This window comes from Fukomys damarensis, unplaced genomic scaffold (assembly GCF_012274545.1).
Source record: "Fukomys damarensis isolate Sample0158 unplaced genomic scaffold, DMR_v1.0_HiC HiC_scaffold_25, whole genome shotgun sequence".
In the NCBI taxonomy this organism is placed as follows: domain Eukaryota; kingdom Metazoa; phylum Chordata; class Mammalia; order Rodentia; family Bathyergidae; genus Fukomys; species Fukomys damarensis.
The window spans coordinates 3,895,459-3,914,420 of NW_022900937.1; the positions used below are offsets into that span (position 1 = coordinate 3,895,459).

The window sequence follows — 18,962 nt, forward strand, 5'->3', positions numbered from 1 at the left end:
AAAAAAAAAAAAAAAAAAAAAAAAAAAAAAACTAGACGATCCCACTCCCCAAAGCAAGAGAAAGGGGCTTATTTGCTAAACTAGACAAAGGTGGGCTGTGGCCAAACCAGAATGTACCTACCATTTCCCAAAAGCTATTAACATGCCTGTAATGATTTGAATCTAAAATCTCCCCCAAAGTCTCATGTATTCAGAAGTGAGGCTTTGGAAGGCGATTGTATTATGGAAGTGCTATACTCATCTGATTAATCTATGGATGAGGTCATGGTTTATTGTGCTGTTAGGTGGGGCCAAGTCTCTGAAGTGTGACCTGGAAAGGTGTATTCTTGTCCCTGGCTCTCCTCCCTTTTCTCTCTGCTACCATCTTGCCATGAGCAGCTTTTTGTCTGTACCATATCTGCCTTCGAGCCAGCCAACTATAGATTGGACCCTGTGAAACTGTCAATCTGTATCTCCTGTGCAGAGCCTCCTTCCATTCCCAATGTGCTTCCTATCATCCTGTCTACACGGCACAGCCCTCTTAGGGTGATATGCTGGTCACATTTGCTCCCAGCTGTTTAAGGAGGCATCATGGATAAAATACAACCACGCTGTCCTTTTGTAATGTAAATATATGCACATTGACATAATGGTAGCAGGGCTTGTCTCTCAGTAGCTGTGCCTGGGGAAAACAGGAAGCCATCTGTGTATTCACCCCCTTGGCAGACAAACAGCAAGGTGTGTACAGGAGCACCAAAGTAGCAACAGGTGAGTTTTGCCCATGTAATGTGCTTTCTTAAATTTCTGTACATTTAGGGTTTGTTTAAAGAAATGTTTTCTTTTGATTTTCTTGTAGAATTAGCCCAAATCAGTACAATGGCACATGAAAAGCCAGATTTGCAAGTTTTGGGGGAGGTCGAAAGTGAATCATCAGGTGACTCGTGTACTGATGACGATGATGACACTGATATTGACCATTTGAGCCAAAGATCCTGCGACAGTGAAATGGAACAAGAATTGACTGATACAGACATAGGGAATGAAGACCTCCTTGACTCACATGATGAAAAAAACGTCAATGTGAGTACATATTTGACCAGTCAAAATGCAACGAAGTGGTCACCCATGCCTGAAAGATCCAATGTGAGAAGTAGGCCAGAAAATACTGGGTTCTTGGCAGGGGTGAAACCTATTGGACAGAATGCCAGCACTGCAATTCAGTGTTGGAAATTGATTATAACAGACGATATGCTACAAGATGTTGTGAAACACACAAATGCTGAAATACAACTAAAACGTTCTGTATGCAACGACAGTCATACTCAAAAATGTGTTTATTATGACACTTCACTATCTGAACTGAAAGCATTCATAGGTCTGCTATACCTGGCAGGGCTTTCTCATGCTAATCGTAGGAATGTAAAAGACTTATGGAGAAGTGATGGGTGTGGGCTTGAGATTTGTAGAATAACAATGACACTGAGGAGATTTGGTTTCCTTCAAAATTGCCTGAGGTTTGATGACAAAATAACCCGCCAAAAAAGAAAAAGAGCTGATAATCTGGCTGCTATCCGCTCATTTTTTGAGAGCTTTGTGTCAAACTGCCAAGAAGTTTACACACCCTCTGAATACATGACTATTGATGAACAGCTTGCAGCATTTCATGGTTGCTGTAGCTTTAGGCAGTGTTTACCAAATAAGCCTTCAAAATATGGTATAAAAATATATGCTCTGGTAGATGCGAAGACATATTATACTTTCAATTTAGAAATTCATCCTGGAACTCAGCCACCAGGTCCTTATTCGTGTAGTAATAAACTGAATGATGTTGTGAACAGACTTGTTGCTCCTATCTCCCAAACTCGTCGGAATGTGACATTTGATAGTTGGTTTACCACTTACCCATTGATGTTAGATTTATTAAGAGAACACCAGTTGACCAGCGTAGGAACTATACGCAAGAATAAAGCAGAAATTCCCAGTGAAATGTTGCAAGTTCGAAATAGAGAATTGTATAGTACAATCTTTGGATTTCAGAGAGACATAACATTGGCTTCCTATATGGCAAAGAAAAATAAAGTGGTACTGCTGATGTCAACATTGCACCATGATGGCAATATTGACAGAGATACCTCGACACAAATGAAGCCAGAGATGGAAACTTTTTATAACAAGACCAAAAGTGCCGTAGATGTTGTTGATGAATTATGTAGCAACTATGATGTCACTCGGAACACAAAGCGTTGGCCAATGATTGTGTTTTATTTGATCCTAAACATATCTGGTATAAATAGTTTCATCGTTTACAAGGAAAATAGCAAGTGTAAAATATCACGAAGAAATTTTCTTAGAGGATTGGGACTGGAACTGATAAGAGAACAACTTCAGCAGAAGAAGGATAAAATGTTTCTGCCCAAGGAACTACGCCAAAAAATTTTGGAGCTGACAGGTGAACAGGCAGGTGCAACATCACAAAGACCTGCTAGGACAGTAGAAAAACCAAAAAGATGTCATCTGTGCCCTAAAAAAAAAGACAGGAAAACAAAACACACATGCTATCAGTGTAAGGCATACTTGTGTATGGAACATACAGTTTTCATGTGTGAAGACTGCCTTGACTATGACAGGTGAAGCAAAAATTATTTCTGTGGTAGACTTTTTTTAAATTTCCCAGTACCAGGGATACATTTCAGGACCTTGCACTTGCCAGGCAGGCACAGTGCCACTGAGCTACATCACAGCCCCATGTGGTAGACATTTATTTTTTTATTGTAGTTCACATATGAATTTGTTTGTTATTAGGTTTTGTAAGCAAGTGAACAGTCAATGTGAAAATATTGATGTGTATTCAAAACTCCTAACGTATGTTTTTTTTTTATTTTCCTAAGTGCTTATTGTATAATATACTAAGCTCCTGACAAAAAAGGAAGATGAGGTGACAAGAACAGGCTGTCACACATGAAAGCTAAGCACATGTACAGTCAGTGCAAATGAGATTTGTGTGTGGAACATGGTGCTGTCGTGTGAAGATTGCCTTCAGTGTGATGGTTGAAGCAAAGATTATTTCTGTGGTAGACTTTTGATTGTAGTCCACATAGGAATTTATTTGTTGTTATTTTTTAGGGTTTGCAATCAAGTGAACAGTTCATGTGAAAATGCTGATGTACTAAATACTCATTTCATATTAAAATTTTAATATGGATATATTACTTTCCTGTTAGTGTTTAATAAAACTCTTAAAATCAGTAGAAATACTTCTAAAAAAAACCATGGCATTATATGCCCCAATAATGTACCTCAGAAAAATTTGCCATGATGCCCCTAGTTAATAACCACTTACCGGTCCAGTTATTTAAATACAAGATGACTGCTGGGGATTTAGCTCATTGGTTCTGCTGCCTGCCTCGCAAGCACAAGGTCCTGAGTTTGATCTCCAGTGCCAAAAAAACAAACAAAGCTATGGTAAATTCAAGATGACCAAGAATTTCATATTTTTTCATTCCTTTTTATAAGATAACAGGAAATATGAAAATGATAATTTTATCAAATTTGTTTAATATGAGTGGTTGAAATGACACTTGCCTGAGTGACACTCAGGATAGTCAGTACATGAAAACACTGCTGGAGTGATACTAGGAGTAAATTATTAAGTGGTTAAAAGCTTTGTGCACAGGATAAAGACCAAATTTCTAAATCTGGCCCCAGTACTCTAAACCAGAGATGGCAAACCTTTTAGAGCTTTCAGTGATAAAATCAAGTTGCTGCGACACATGCCATAGGTTTGGACCTCTGCTCCAAACTTTGTTTATTCTAATGCTCTTTAAGTACTTAAATTTAGCCACAAAGAACCAAAGTACTTCCAAAGTATACCTCACAATGATCCCAATTGCTAGTTAACCTAAAAGTGAATTAAAGGCTAACTCAGAATTAAAATATGCCTTAATTCTAATTCTCAGGCATTCTTCAGAGCCAAACTCTTAGAATGAAAAAAAGCTAATAGTGACTTCTCATTTCACTTTAAAAAGTAAAACCATTAATTTTGCAGTAGCAGGTTCTTGAGGGCAGCACACATTTCTTATTCATCTGTATACTGAACGTGAGACACTAAGTGCTAGGAAAAAAGAAGTGACTGGATTGTGGTCACCCTTCGAAAAGTTCCTGCCAGGGCCGGAGATCTAGCTCAGTCATTCTGGTACCTGCCACACAAGCATAAGGACTTAAGTTCGAACCCCTGTACCAAAAACAAAACAAAACAGTTCCTGCCAAAGTAGGTGAAATGAAAATAGAACTGTGACAGCAATGTTTAAATGCTTTCCAGAGTGCAGTGTGAGGCTGTGGGAGGTGTGTGGCTTCGTGAGGAAATGTGTTGCAAGAGTAACACTTAACACTGGATAAATGCTCACTTGCCGGACTGCGTGATAGAGAGTTTATGTGTATTTTGTTATTTACACCCAGTACTCATGTAAGACACATCAGTGCTTTCATCCCCATGTTACATGTGAGACAACTGAGGCACAGAGAAGTAAATAACTTGCCTAGGTCTAAGAGGCTTCCTTCCAGGGCAGAACTTGAACTCAGGTGTACGTGAGTGTAGTTACTTTTAACTAGCATGCTCACCTAGATCCTGTAAGCACAAACACTGAAGTTTTCAAGATCATTAGAAAGCTTTCACCAGGTATGGTGGCGCACAACTAATCCCAGCCCTTGGGAAGCTGAGGCAGGAGGATCACTGAGTTTGAGACCAGCCTGGGCTGCACAGTTCTAGGTCAGTCTCATCTACATAGTGAGACCCTGTCTCAAAAACCAAAGAAAAAAAAAGCAGAGAAAGTGTTAAAATAATGAACCAGATGGAAAGGAAAGAGAATACATTGAGAGAAGGAACAGAGGTGGAGGGTGGAAATGCAATCCATGTAGAATTACCAAAGCCTGGGGTTCATTTCGATACCTGAAGATGAAATTGGAAATGGAGGCGGGGCCACGTAAGGGTGGATCCTGTTATGAAATCATGGTCAAACCTGCATTAGTGAACTTTGACTTTTGGTTTATAAATCATTGCAAGAGCAAAGAAGATTTGCAAGAATAAACACAATGCAAAGGAATTATCTATCCCGACTCACCTACTGTTAACATTCTGCCACACCTGCTTTGCCAATTGTTCTGCTTTTAGCTATTTTCTGTATATAGACAGATAAATTCAGGACTGACTAAAGGTAAGTTACCCACGTCGTGATTCTTGACCTGTAATATTTGGGGATATGTTTCATAAGACAGTAGTTTCCTTACATAACCAGTGTAGGCATCAACGTTAGTGAATTTAATATAACACATCTCTGTCTGATCTGTTATCTGTATTCCAGTTTAATTCATCGACCCAATAATATCCTTTATAGTTATTTTTCCTTCCCATACTGAATGTACTCTAGGGCCAGGTATTGCATTTGGTCACCATGTTACTTCATTTTTTAAAAAATTCAGCCTGTTGAGGCTTATTTTATGTATCATAAAATCTACCCATTTAAGTGTACGACTCAGTGATTTTTTTGTTAACATTATCGAATGGTATGACCAACGCCTTTAAGTGGGTTTAGAGCACGGGTGTCTACCATCTGGCTTATCTGGGCCGCACTGAATGAGCAGGGACTGCTGTGGGCCATGTATCAAGTGCACGAAATAGTTACTGTAGTAGCTTCACCATCACGTTCCCCATCACTCAACACCCACAGTTTAAAGGAGAGGTTTATGTGGCTCACGTTTGCAGGGTAGTCAGTCTAGGGTGATGGCTCCACGGCAGGAACATCACTGTGCAAGGCTTACGTTTAACTTTTTCAGGAACCACAAGGCTTTCAAAAATGACTACACCAGCAGCGTACCAGGATCCCATGTTACCCATGTCTTCACCAACACCTGCTCGTTTCCCTGTTTTACCATAGCAGTCCTAGCAAGTGTGAAAAGATACACTTAGTGCATTTCCCTAATTTCTACCAGTGCTGAATGTCTTTTCACATATTAGCCATTCAAGCACCTTTATTAAAATCTCATACTATTACCAGTCTGTAAGGCTCATGTCTTTTACTGTAATAAAGTTTTAATACCATTAACCATATATTTCAGTCATGGCCGATATGTTTATGACAATGCTATATTGTTTACATTCCTCTATCTTTGTAATATATGTTGAAACTAAGAGTGATGCTTCCATACTTATTCTTGCTAGTATGCTTGTACTATTGTGGTCTTTCGAAGTTCCCTAAGTGTCTTAGATTTTTTTCTGTACCTGTGTAGAATGCCATTAGGATTTCATTAGGGTTACACTGTGGATCACTTTGGAGACTATGACCATTTTGCTTTTTTTTATGAATATATGTTTGCAATATATAATCATATCCACGTGGGATGTATTTTACTATTAAAATCCATGAACATGGGATGTCTTTCATTTTTTATGTCTTTAATTCCCATCAGTGTTTCATAACTTTCAGAATTCAAGTCTTTCACCTCTTTGGTTTATTCTTAACTCTTTTTCTTGTTAATATAAATGGGATTATTTTAATTTTCTTTTTGGATAGTTTGTATTCAGTACAGAAAAGACACCACTAATTTTTGTGTTAATTTTGTATCCTGGAACTTTATTGAATTTGTTTATTTTAAGTGTTTTTGTTGATGCTTTAGAGTGTTTACACACATGGTCAGATCACCCACAAACTGATAATTCTGCTTGCTCCCGAGCTGGGTATTTTTATGTATTGTCTTTGTGGCTGGGCTTGCAGTATCTGTTAACAGATGGTGAGGGTGGGCGTCCTTGCCCTTAGCCCTGAGGAGAAGCTTTCCAACTCCCCTGCTGGTTATGATGGTAGCTGTGGGGTCCCTGCAGGGCCTCAGGGACAAGTCCTCAGTGCCATGTCACAGGGCGGGAGGCTTGTGCTTCTCTGAATAGGGCTGGGCTGTGGGAAGGCACACCCCACCTCTGTGCCTTGTGACATTAGCTGTGTGGCATATTTTAGAACAGCGCTCTCATCTCATGACTGCACCCAGACCATATTGTGGCCTCCTCTCTCTCTCTCTGGAGGACTGCTGCTTTGTTTCTTCTTGTTTTCTTGATACTTGGTAAAAATGAAAATTTTGTTTAGCAGTTAAATCAAAAAACCAGATATGACACTATCTCCTTTAAAATACAAGGTTTTCTAAAGGCATCAAAAACTGGTAAAGATGAGGGCTAAAAGTGAAGTGTTGGGCAGACTTATAAAACACACTACAGTCATTTGTATAGTTCTGATAAACCATGAAGTGCGAAAATAGTGAAACGTCAGTACGTTCAAGGAAAGCATCAAGAGTCCTTTCAGCAGTGTGCCACATAAAGGTCTTTTTAAAAATGCTGCAGTTTTGAGGCACTGTATTTAAAAGTTTAATAAACTGATTCTGACAGTCTCAAAGCAGTTCTTTTTTTCTTTTCAATTAAGCTACAAACTCTTTGGTCAGAAATACTGAAAATCCATGTATAAATTAAGGAGTAAGAAACCTGTTAATGCTGAGTGATTAGTGCAATTCAAAAGCACATGAACTCCTGCCGGACTCTACCCCGCTGGCAGGGCGCCACCCACTTGAATCCCTGTCTGCCCTCCATATTGCTCACTTTCTCTGCATTTAGTTGATTAGCCTTTCTTAACAAAAAAACCCTCAAGGCACTAAAAGACCAAGATTAGGCTGTGTTTCGTGATTCTGTATCTGAAGTGCTTAGTGACAGTCCTAAGGGGGAAACCTGGTGCGGGAAAAGACGCTGAGAACCAGCCTCAAAGACCAAGCAACGCCTCTTCCTGGGTTTCCGCTCAGCGTAGGCTACTTCTCCTCCATGAGCAGGCAGGAGTCTGCCCAGGAATGTGCTCGGCAAAGGCTCACCCTACCCTCACCCCCAGAGTGGTCCTGAGGACGCCCAGACCCCAGCTGCCCGGTGACGGGGAGCTCAGAAGATCGGGTCTGTGCCGACCCGGACACGGCTAGAGAGAGGGATGGGCGCAGGAGGCCTTCCCAGCCCAGCTGCCCCAGTTCAGCTTCCCGCTTTGCTTTCCATTCCATTCTCCAAGGACTTCTCTGAATCTTTTCTTCCCTGTTCTCTATCAGGAGCACAGGGGCCACTTCCACCACAGGAAAGAACAAGCACAGGACCCTTCACCCTGTGAGACGCTTCTCAGCTAAGGCATTGGTCAGGGTTTAAAATGGTTGTTACAAACGATGCACAGAAGTCTAGCCATTTTTAAAAAATGTGGTCTAAACCGACAATAACAAATAATACATACTGATTAAGTGGTGAGGATTTAGCTCAGTGGTTCCAGCATCTGCCTTGCAAGTACAAGGTAAGATCCTGAGTTTGATCCCTGGTATTTAACAAACACACACACACACACACACACACACACACCCCTTAAGCAACAAAAATGCCACCTGTAGGTCATACTGAAATGGATGGAGGTGCATATCAGTAATATCAGCATTCAGGAGGCTGAGGCAGGAGGATCACCATTCAGTTGAACCTGGGCTACATAGCAAGTTCAAGGCTAGTCTGAACTACATAGTGAGACCTTGTCTTCCAAAAACAAAAAATGGAAAAGAAATGGAGTGGAACTTTCCCTTAAGTGCTCTTCCCTGCCAGGGAAAGCAGGTGCTGTGACCGCTGGCACTCCCTCTGCTACAAGGAGCCCACTGGGAAGAGGACGGCTGTCGGGCTCGCTGGGACCAAGTGACAGCAGGGAGCACAGTCCAGTCCAGAGGTCTGACCCAGAGACGGCATTTGTCACCCAAGCCTCCGCACTCTGCCCCAGCTGGCCCCTAAGAGTGACAGTCACACAGTATGGGGAACAGAGAAGTCAGTACAGCTGCCCCACTGCGCCAGCATCCTCCCTGCGCGGGGCAGCAGGAGCCTCAGAAGGGGTCCGGCAGGCTCCACGGCACAGCCTCCCTTCTGCCAGCCTGGCCAGAGAGCACCATTTCCGGATGCCCACGGGCAGGGCTCCCAGCCGAGAGTTTGTCCGCAGAGCACTCGATCACGGGGCCAGGGAAAGCCCTCCTGGTCAAGGCCAGCATCACGGTCCCGCCCACCACTCAGGGCCCCCGAAGGAGAGCGCAGCAGCCCTGCGCGGGAACTTGGGAACTCCGACTGCTTTCTCTCCTCAGCGTACAGGACAATGGCCCATTTAATTCTATCTACAGAAACTGAAAACTGAAGTCACAAATGAAGGATGGTTACAGCAGGGACACAGCACCTGTGCTTTAGGAAACCAGATCTACCTCAGTGTCACCTCAGCCCTCAGACAGCGGAAGACAGATGTCGTCAGGGGTCTTCAGGAGCTAGCAGGAGGGCGTCTCCAGCACGGAAGGACGTCTTGGTCAGCCTGCCTCTGCTGAGCGCAGACAGAAGCGAGTTCGAGTCTCACCTTACTGTGGGAGGACGACGGCTCAAGGGTGGGAGCCACGGCACAGTGCCGGGGAAGCACACAGCCCGGCGTCCGGCTTCAGGCGAGAACACCACGAGCTCTGCCGGCCTCTTCCTGGTGCCAGGCCCGCGGTCAGGAGCAGGAGGTCTCCACGGGACGCAGGTTGGTGTCATCTCTCATCTCTTAGAGACGACGACGTTGAATGGATGAGGGGCTAAAGTGAGGCCGAATCTCCCGGTGAGGACGGGCTCCGCGGCGTCCTCGGGCAGCGAGAAGGTGAAGCTCTGCAGCAAGCTCACGAGCATCAGGAACAGCTCCATCTTGGCCAGCTGCTCGCCCATGCACACCCGCTTTCCTGGAGAGGGAGAGATTGGGACGCGGGCCCGCTGCCTCATTCAGTACAAATTCTTGTTTGTTTTGTTTTGAGACAGGGTCACCCTATGTAGTTCAGGCTGGCCCAGGCTGGCCTCCAATCCATGGTGATCCTCCTGCCTCAGCCTCCCAAGTGCTGGGACTACAGGCATGCGCCACCACACCTGGCAGAAGGCAGAAATTTATAACACACCTAACTCACCTAAATTGGGTGTTTTGAATGCAGATAAAAGTTTTAAAATAAAATCGCCATATAAACCAGTCTCCTGCAGAGAGTGATGACAGAATTTTCCACACCATGGTCACTTTTTCGCTGCTACTCCTAAAAGCCTGTCCCAATCTGGGCAGAATGTAGACAGGTCCAGGATGACACCGACCCTGTCTAGTCCTTGGCTGTCACCTGGCAGACCAAGGAGGGGCGGTCAGATTGGAATCTCTGGAACCCTCCTCATCCATAGAAGAATCCCATGTACCCCACCTAGGAGCCTAAGAAGGACAGCGTGATTTTAGAGCTCGCCCCACCAGCTGGGCAGAGGTCAGAAGTTGCTCCCAGCACTCCAGAGCCCAGTGCATCTTGTCGTCCCTTCTCTGGCCCTGGCCCTGGCCCTCTGCAGGGACTGAGCACCAGGCCTTAAACACTCTAGGTCTGCACTAACCCTACCCCGCCCCGAGTCTGTACTGAGATGAACACAGAATCGCCTTAGCTAAACTGCCTGCATCCTCCACCAGCGGCCAATGCAGAAACACTTTACAGCACCACGGAATAGTAAGCGATTTTCTGTCCCGTGTTGTGCTCTTTTCTTTTGGTGCACGCTAAGGATCGAGCCCAGGCTAGGCCAGCGCTCTGCCGCTGAGCAACACCCTACCCGAGTTCTCCTTCTTTAAAATCATGTCAGTGAAAATACAAAGGCTTTACTGACCTATCCCAAAAGGAATAAAGGCTTCTGTTTTTAAAAGTTGTCCTTGGTCATCCAGAAATCGATTCGGGTGGAACTCGTCCGGTTTCTCCCAAACGGCCGGGTCTCTGTGCACCGCCCACAGGTTGGGCAGGACCACCGTGCCCTTCGGGATGGTGAATCCTTGGAGAACTGAGGTGGAGAAACACAGCATCATTCATTCTGCTCACCTTCTCCCTCCATGGCACTGTCGGGGGCAAAATCTAGTTTCCTACTCAGCATCTTAATCCACAGTCAGTCCTCGGGGCAGGGAGCCCTTGGCACCTGGCAACCTGGTCTGTCTGCACCACCAGGGACCCAGCCTGTGACGGGCACAGGGCTCTGATGCTGCAGGCTCAAGGGAATCCATGAAAATAAGGGAAAACACTGGAACAAATACTAGGGCACTTCAAGTAATGCCCTAAGAATGGCAAGCCCTAAGACTCATGTGAAGTGCGACAGTTTCGAGCTGTGTACGCAGCAAGAAGCAGAGGAAGGCAGACTAAGGCAGGGGGTGGAGAGGGAGGTCAGCTGACACACAGTGCCCGAGGACATGCCGTGCACACCGTGGCGCCTCCAGCCCATGCCCGAGACGACAGTGACCCATGTCCACTCAAGCCCACGGAATCGTGGCCGTCCCCACAGGGCAAATCCTTCCTGACAGGGATTCCAAGACAATCTGGACACGACCCACTGAAGGGGTTTCACTGAAACGGTGACCTCAGAATCGGATCAGCTCCTCCTAATTCTGTATTGTTTATGCTTTGGTTGCAGAGTGTGAAAAACCGAGGCAGGGTAATTTCGGGTGAAACTCCATTCCACGGGAAGACCAGCTCTTCTGTGAAGTGGACTACAGGCACCTTTGTTAACTCTGTGGGATTTTTTTTTTTTTTTTTTTTTAATGCAGCAGACTCTAGAAAGTCAAGATTTGTTGCTTGAGAAGAAGTCTAGAACCCAGCATGTGTGAGTCACCTAGAGCCACCCATGGATACTGTTACAGAGCTTCCTGTCTGGTGGGCTTTCTAGTTACTTTGATGTTGCAGGCCTGTAACTCTGGCATTCAGGAGGCTGCAGCAGGAGGAATACCGTGACTTTGAGGCCAGCCTGAAATACATAGTTGGACCCTGTCTAAAAAAGCCAGAAGTACAACAAAATATGATAAACACATAACATTACTTGTTTCTCTAGTATAAGCATGTATGCAGTTGAGCTGTTAATGAAACTCAGCAGTCCGGGCACTGTAGTTCACATGTCAGTGGACAACTACAGCCCAAAACAGCCCTGGACGTTCCAGGATCTGTGACAGAGGCCACTACCGCACACGCTCCCCTTGAGGGCACTGGGACACAGCCTGACTCGCCTGTCTTCTCCGAGGTCATGTGTGGGATGGCCAGGGGTACCACCGCCGTCAGCCTCTGCACCTCCATGATGGCGGCCTCCGTGTAGGGCATCCGGGCCTTGTCGGTGAGGGATGGTGCTCGGCTGGGGCCAATGACCCTCTCGATTTCTCCATGCACCTTTTCTGTGTGGGAGGAAAGAAGGAACTCTAAGATTCGCCATGGGGAGAGCTGCATGTGCCCCTCACGTCCACCTGCTTTCCCCACACCCACCACAATAGGCTGGGGTGTGGATGGGGGCAGCAGACAGGACGGGGGCAGAAGAGAGCACTGGAGGCAGGAGCGCCGAGACTCCTTCACGTGTGAACAGATGGAGAGGACACATCATGGCCCAAGATGGCCCCTGACCCTGCTCGTGGAGTCGGCTACAGCTTGGGTCTGAAACGTCCCTGAGGCCCCTGTGTGCTAACGTCCTGTCCCAAGTGGTTCTATTAAAAGTAGTAGAAACAGAGGAGGAGCCTAGGTGGAGGTTAGGTCCTTGGGGCTGCGCCCTTTCCTTTCTCTCTCCTTTGCACTCTGGACACAAGCAGAGCTTTGCTGTACCACACATGCTGGGCACGATGTGCTGCCTTCCATGGGCAAAACTGTGAGCCAAGATGGAACATCCCTCTCGATGAACGGATCACCTCAGGCGTTCTGTTACAGTAACGGAACGCTGACCAGCACAGGCTGCTGTCCTGTGCAGTAGTCCCCTCCCGCTCTGTACCAAGATGAAGGGCGAAGCAACGCCATGCCACTCCTGAGATTAGTGGCTGTCCTCTTTGTCACTCATCCTCGAGTCACTCGCTTTGCGGTAAGGCAACCACCAAGTGAAGCAGCCCGTGGGAAGATCGGAGTGGAAGTTCGGCCCGTGGCCACGCTGGGACTGGGTCCTTCAGTCTCAGTCCAGCCTGCAGATGCCTACGGCCCAGTCAACATCTTGACTGACTTCACCAGAAATCCCAAACTAGAATCATCCAGGTTGAGCTCCTCCTGGATTCCTGGCCCTCAGAAGCTAAGCAAAGTAATCAACGGCAGTGTCTTAACCTGTTAAATTTTGGGCTAATGTATTACTTAGTTATCGATCAAAGATGGCACAGGACCATCCATGGAGAGCGATGGCCTCTCCAAGGTATCTACAACTTAATCCCCTTGTAAATTTGACACCTCACGTGGTGTGGAGCAGGGAAAAGAGGTTTCTTTAACTCATGGTGTGGAGGCCGAAAGCACACGCTCAGGCAGCCCCGTGTGCTCAGCTCTGGGTGAGAGCACCTGGGCTGCCTACAACATGGACGGCACTGCGGCAGGAGCGTGTGAGAGAGACAGCTGCTGAGGTGAGCAGGAAGCCAGGCGTGGGGGCCGAGCTTGCTCTGACAGAAATCCACTGCATTAGATTCCCGCCACCGCGACAGAACACCTGAGGAAAGGGACCTCTGAGGCGGAAGAGCTTGTTTTGTTCATGGTTTCAGTCCATGATCTCTTGCCCCTGTCCCTCTGCCAGTGGCAGAACAGTGAGGCAAGGGGCACACCGCAGTGTGCAAAGGGGCTGAGGCCAGCCACAGCCACACCACCCTAAATGCTCCTCGTCTCGTCTGAACTCAGAAGCTAAGCGGGACCGGACCTGGCTCGTACTTCAGTGGGAGAAGGGCCAGGGTCCCGACAGTCCCTGTAAGGGGCACACCCCAGTGACCCACCTTCCTCCCGCCAGGCCCCACCTTGCAAGTTCCACTACCACCCCTTCAGCTGGGACTGAGTTGTCAACACCCGAGCCGGCAAGGGACGCTTCAGAGCTGAGCCGTGGCAGCTCCTGTGGGAGTCAGCTGGGTCCTCGGCCAGCGCCACCGTCCTCCAGGATGCGCTACACGACAGGCCTAACTGGCCATCGGGGCCACCTCCACCACACTGAGGGGCAAGCATCCCCCACGTGACCCCGACGAGGACTACAGTGGAGATGTGACTGGGCCCAGCCTCGGGGCAGTCGTGTGTCTCACTGACGTTTCCGTCAGACACTGACCGTGGCCATGACAACGGTTTCGTGAGATTCGGTTGTCCTAGTTTACACTCGGACTTTCGCACAGTGGCAAAGTCACCCGAATTATCACTGCCATAAAGCAACGCGTGACTGTGGTCAGGCGAGTTCGGAGCCGAGAGGGGTGGGACGCAGAGGGACGGCCAGAGAGATGGCGCCGTGCTGGCTCTGACAGTGCGGAAGGGGCCACAGGCCAGGGACCTGGGGTGGCAAGGAAACGGGTGTCCTCTAGGACTGCAGCCAGGAGGCCCTGTGCAACACAGGTCAGACTTGTATCTCGCGAGCTGTCAGAAAACAAGCTTGTGCCGGGCAAATCCTCAGTGGCAGGGGTGCAAAGGAATGCACTCTGCTCGCCACCCTCCCGACGGCCCCGGCGCTGCCCGTCCACGCTGCTGTGCCGGGAGGAGCTGTGCGAGCCCACAACCTCACAGCGCTTCTGTTCTTTCTGCAAACAAGACGAACGGGTGCACACAGCATTAGGGCTCAGCTCTAAGTACCCACTTCTCTAACCGTGTTTCCTCACCACTCACTTCACAGAGAAGCAGACGTGCAGAAATCAGCAGGGTGAGCGCGTCCAGCCATAAGGCCTCCCGTCTAAAACGCGGTGTCACCGCCAGCACCTTCCCGGCTCCCACAGGATGCGAGTATGCGTTGCTCTTGCTCGGCGGACGCACTCAGAGCCTGGGGCCAGCAGGTCCCCAAAGCGGCTCACCTCACCGAAACAGCCTGCCCCCCAGTTACCTTGGACATCGGGGTGCAGCGCCAGGTACAGCAGGCACCACAGCAGGGAGTTGGTGGTGGTGTCGGTGCCGGCGATGAACAGGTCCCCGATGATGTAGAACAGGTAATCCTCGCTGAAGCTGCTGCCGCCGTGGCGGCCGCGCTCCCCCTCCGCGTGCAGCAGGTACATGTCGATGAAGTCCTGGGGGCTCCCGGCGTCCAGGGCGGCCCGGTGCTCCTGGATGATTTGCTTCAGGAAGGCAGTTATGTCCTTCTGGATCCGTCGTAACTCCTTAAACGGCCCGAACGGCAGGTAGTACAGCCAGGGGCACACATTGACCAGGAGGACCTGGCTGCTGAGACAGATTTCCAGGCCCCGGGACATGAGGGCCAGCAGCTGCTTAAACCCCCTGTCCGCATAATCGAAGCGCTGGCCGAAGCACAAGGAGCAGATGACGTTGGAGACCGCGTTGCTGATGATGGGGGCCGGGCTGAAGGGGGCGTCACCGTGCCGCTGCATCTCCTGCTGCACGAACCGGAACTCCTCGATGATCCTGGGCTCCAGGCTCAGCTTGCCCAAGCCAAAGTGACGGAGAGTGGCATGCGAGAACTTCCTCTGCTGTCGCCAGACAGGACCGTAGCGTGCGAACACAAGCCCTGTAGGAGGACACCGAGAAAGGGGGTGAGCCAGGCACGGTAGCACTTGCTTGGAATCCCAGACTCGGGAGGCTGAGGCAGGAGAATGACTGGGACTTCAAGAGCAGCCTGAACTACACAGTGAGACCCTGTCTCAACCAAACAAAACCAAAGTTACAAACGAAGGGGACAGAGAACGCTGTGGGTGATCACGAGCAGGAAGCACACTGCGTCCCTCACACCAAGCTCAGACACAGTGACCACTGGCCCGGAGGAAGGGTCAGCACACACGAAAACCTGCAGACATCTAATGACACAATACCACCAATCAAACCAGGAAAACAGGCTGGAAAGCGATCAGGATTGGCATGTCTGCTGGTAAATGGAAATACCGAGTTTCCATGTGCAAAATGAGGGTGGTGAAACAGCCTCCAATTCCACAAGCGGGAGGCGAGGCTTAGAAAACACTTCAGGCCAGGAACACGTGCTGCAAACATGAGCACCAGGGCGAGGACAGTAACGCAGGGACGGACAGGTGGGCGGAGGTGGGACCCACGCCTTCTAAGTCCCAGCTTGTCTGGAGGAGACACCCCAAGGCCGGAGACGCGGCTGGGTCTGGAGATGGCGTCTGTGATTTGTGTGGGGACTGCGCGCTTGTGCCACCTGGGAGCTCCCTGGAGATGTCCCGGTACCTGCGACTCGGATGACAGCATCTGTACTATGGCGCAGCGCAGGCGGGTGACGCAACTCAAGGGCTCTGGACTGAGTGCAGCTGTCTTCAGGGTTCCTTGGAGCCAGGCATGGTGACGCACACCTATGAGCCCAGCACTCTGAAAGGCCGAGGCAGGAGGACCCCATGTTTGAGCCCAACCTGGGTAACTCAGGGAGGCCGTCCCCCCATCATCTCCCCGCCAAAGATGAGGGGATACAGCTCCATCCATGGTTCTAGGTACAATCCCCAGAAAGGGCCGGGTATTTGGAGTAACTGTCTAGGACAATATCCATAGCTGCTTTCTTTTGTAGCTTTTTTTTTAATTGGTAAATTTGCTCATTTTTGCCTGGTTGTGTGCATTTAGATCGTGCGTGTTGCTGTGCTATCTGGAGGACCGTCCACATTTCCCCAGGTGGTCCATGTACAGCAAGGGCCTCCTGTGCTCCCCGAAGTGGCTGGCGCGCTCCCCCTGGGCTTCCACATCTCCTCTGCTTTGTCCCCAGGTCCCCTTTGCTCTGCACTGGCTGTGCTGCAGGGGTCCTCTCATTTAAACATTCCCCAACCACCTGCTAACAATCGGGGTCTCTCCCTCACCTCCTCCTCTGCCCTCCGCGGTCTGACTGCCTATCAAGGAGAAACAGGGAAACCCGACCGAGGATGCCGGCCTTCGGATCCCTGCAGCCCCCAGCGTCCCCAACAGGTTGCTTTTCACCCACTGCAGGCTGTGGACAGCAAGCAGGAGAAAATGTGGGAATGTCTGACTGCTGTCTGTCTTAGTGCCCTGGGAAATATGCTAAAAACCCTGGGCAACATCCGTTTACAACTGACTGCAATCTGGAAGTTAAGGCAGGTAGAACAACTTCAGGGAGCCCACAGAGGAAGAGTTCTATGCCTTTACAGGTAAACTGCTCACCTTGCTGCAGCGAGGAACTATATATAGTTAGCCACAGAATGAGTAAGGAAAATCAGGTCAACAGTGTAACTTTTTAAAAACTGGTAAATGACAAATCTTTGTGTGTGTTCACATTGCTGTACATTGGGTCTGCGTGTGTAGTTGTTTGTAAATTGTCTACATGCCACATTCACTCCAAAGAAAACATAAACCCAAATGTCTTTTAGTTCTGACCTAAGCAAACCTCTGAATGATGAGTGATTTCAGACTTTTGACCTATTCTGCCTACATTGCTAGCCAATCAGAAGTATTTTAAGTGTCTGAGATACAGCACCTACCGTTTTCTAAGTAGAGTAACTTTTTGAAGTTTTTTTCCCCCTTTGGCAAAAGAAATGGCTTGGGACTCCGACTTGTGTGCTCATCTGATGTTACATGTTCTGTGAATAACTCAGAAGTCACTGTTAAAAATTAATTAGATGGATATAAATGTGAAAACTGTAAATGTGATATGTTTAAAAAACTAAGTTGCTTGTAGGTTTAAATACTAAAAAACATTTGCTACGTATGAATTCAAGTACTCTTGACTTCCTAAGATCTAAAAAAGATAACGTGCTGGGGTCTGTTCAGTGTGCCTCAGAGTGTGTGTGTGTGTGTGTGCGCGTGCACACACAATTCATGATGTCCAATCCTTTAATATTTAGCAAGTAACTATTACAGAGGGGCGGCAGGTCTCTAACCCTAAAGACTTTCATCAGAGTAGTGCTTCCTCTAACGCAGGTCAGCAAGCCAGAGAAAAGCTTTGGTAGTAAGTTGGAAGACGACGAAGGGTCATTTCTGCTCATAGTTTTAGTTATCTTGCCACCCGATGGGGCCCAAGGAGGCCCCCAACTAGGAAAGACGGAGCTCAGCACACCCCACCCAGAGTTACAGGTCCGTTGGCTCTGAGCAGAAGAGAACTGCAGGCCACGCCGAGAGGCCTTAGAAAGGTCCTAGCCTAAGTGAAGACAGCACACACGGAGAATGGGGTGCGTGCCCTCGGGAGAGCACACTGCGGGGGGCGGTTACGTGCTCTCGGGGTCCCCAAGATGGCGATGGAGGCTGTGTGTCCCTGCAGTCTGGAATGACCCACCCCTCAGGAAGCAAACCATCTGCAGGGTTCGAAGCTTAGTGATCCCGCCAGCTACTCAGGATGGGGTCCGGGAGACTGCTGCCTCGGCTCTCAGCAGAGTGCACCCCGACTTACAGGCTCAGGGCATCTGCAAGTCCCTTAGGGAATTTCTGGACTCACCAACAAAGGGAAAAGGCATTGAAACCTTGGTGAACTGTGTTCTGAAGCCGCAGTTCTTTTTTAAAGTACACTCTTAAAATTAGGGTTCTACCTATCTTTACTTTTCCTGTCCTGCCTCAGTCCTAAGTGCGAACTGTGCATTAGGGCAGCTACGTGTTTAACACTTCAGGAACGGCGTCAGGAAGCATCCAGCACACTTTACTGACGGGTCTGGGTTTTGTGCTCTGATGCTGATAGTTATGAGAGGCTAAAAGGCCTGAGGGCAGTAGGTGCACAGCTATGGCTCCTCTCTACTTCTTGCTTACTTAGAATGTGCTTTTCTTTCTTTTTCTTTTTTTTGGGGGGTACGGGGGATCGAACTCAGGCCCTTGCACTTGCGAGGCAGGTGGCAGAACCACTGAGCCAAATCCCCAGCCCTAGAATGTGCTTTTTAAAATCTTTTTTTGTTTTGTTTTGTTTTTTTGTTTTTTGAGACAGGGCCTCACTATGTAGTTGAGACTGACCTGGAACTCACTATGTAGCCCAGGCTGGTCTCGAACTCACAGCAATCCTCCTGCCTCAGCCTCCCAAGCACTGGGATTACATACATGCACCACCA

General features: G+C 48.2%; 1 protein-coding gene across 2 annotated transcripts in view; it reads right to left on the minus strand.

Annotated features, from left to right (window-relative positions):
• Positions 1-6,730: 6,730 nt before the first annotated feature.
• The window catches only part of LOC104874501 (cytochrome P450 2U1), a 16,093-nt gene continuing 3,861 nt past the window's right edge, over positions 6,731-18,962 (minus strand). The window contains exons 1-5 of one of the 2 annotated variants that reach the window (XM_010641541.3): positions 16,165-17,382; positions 14,858-15,493; positions 12,072-12,233; positions 10,697-10,864; positions 6,731-9,759 (exon numbers count right to left, since the gene is read on the minus strand). In XM_010641541.3, coding sequence (XP_010639843.1) covers positions 9,581-9,759; positions 10,697-10,864; positions 12,072-12,233; positions 14,858-15,493; positions 16,165-16,330 — 1,311 coding nt within the window. In that variant the 5' untranslated portion in view covers positions 16,331-17,382 and the 3' untranslated portion in view covers positions 6,731-9,580. Of the gene's footprint in view, positions 9,760-10,696; positions 10,865-12,071; positions 12,234-14,857; positions 15,494-16,164; positions 17,383-18,962 lie in introns of those variants that run through there. The other variant, XM_010641540.3, reaches the window with a different exon arrangement.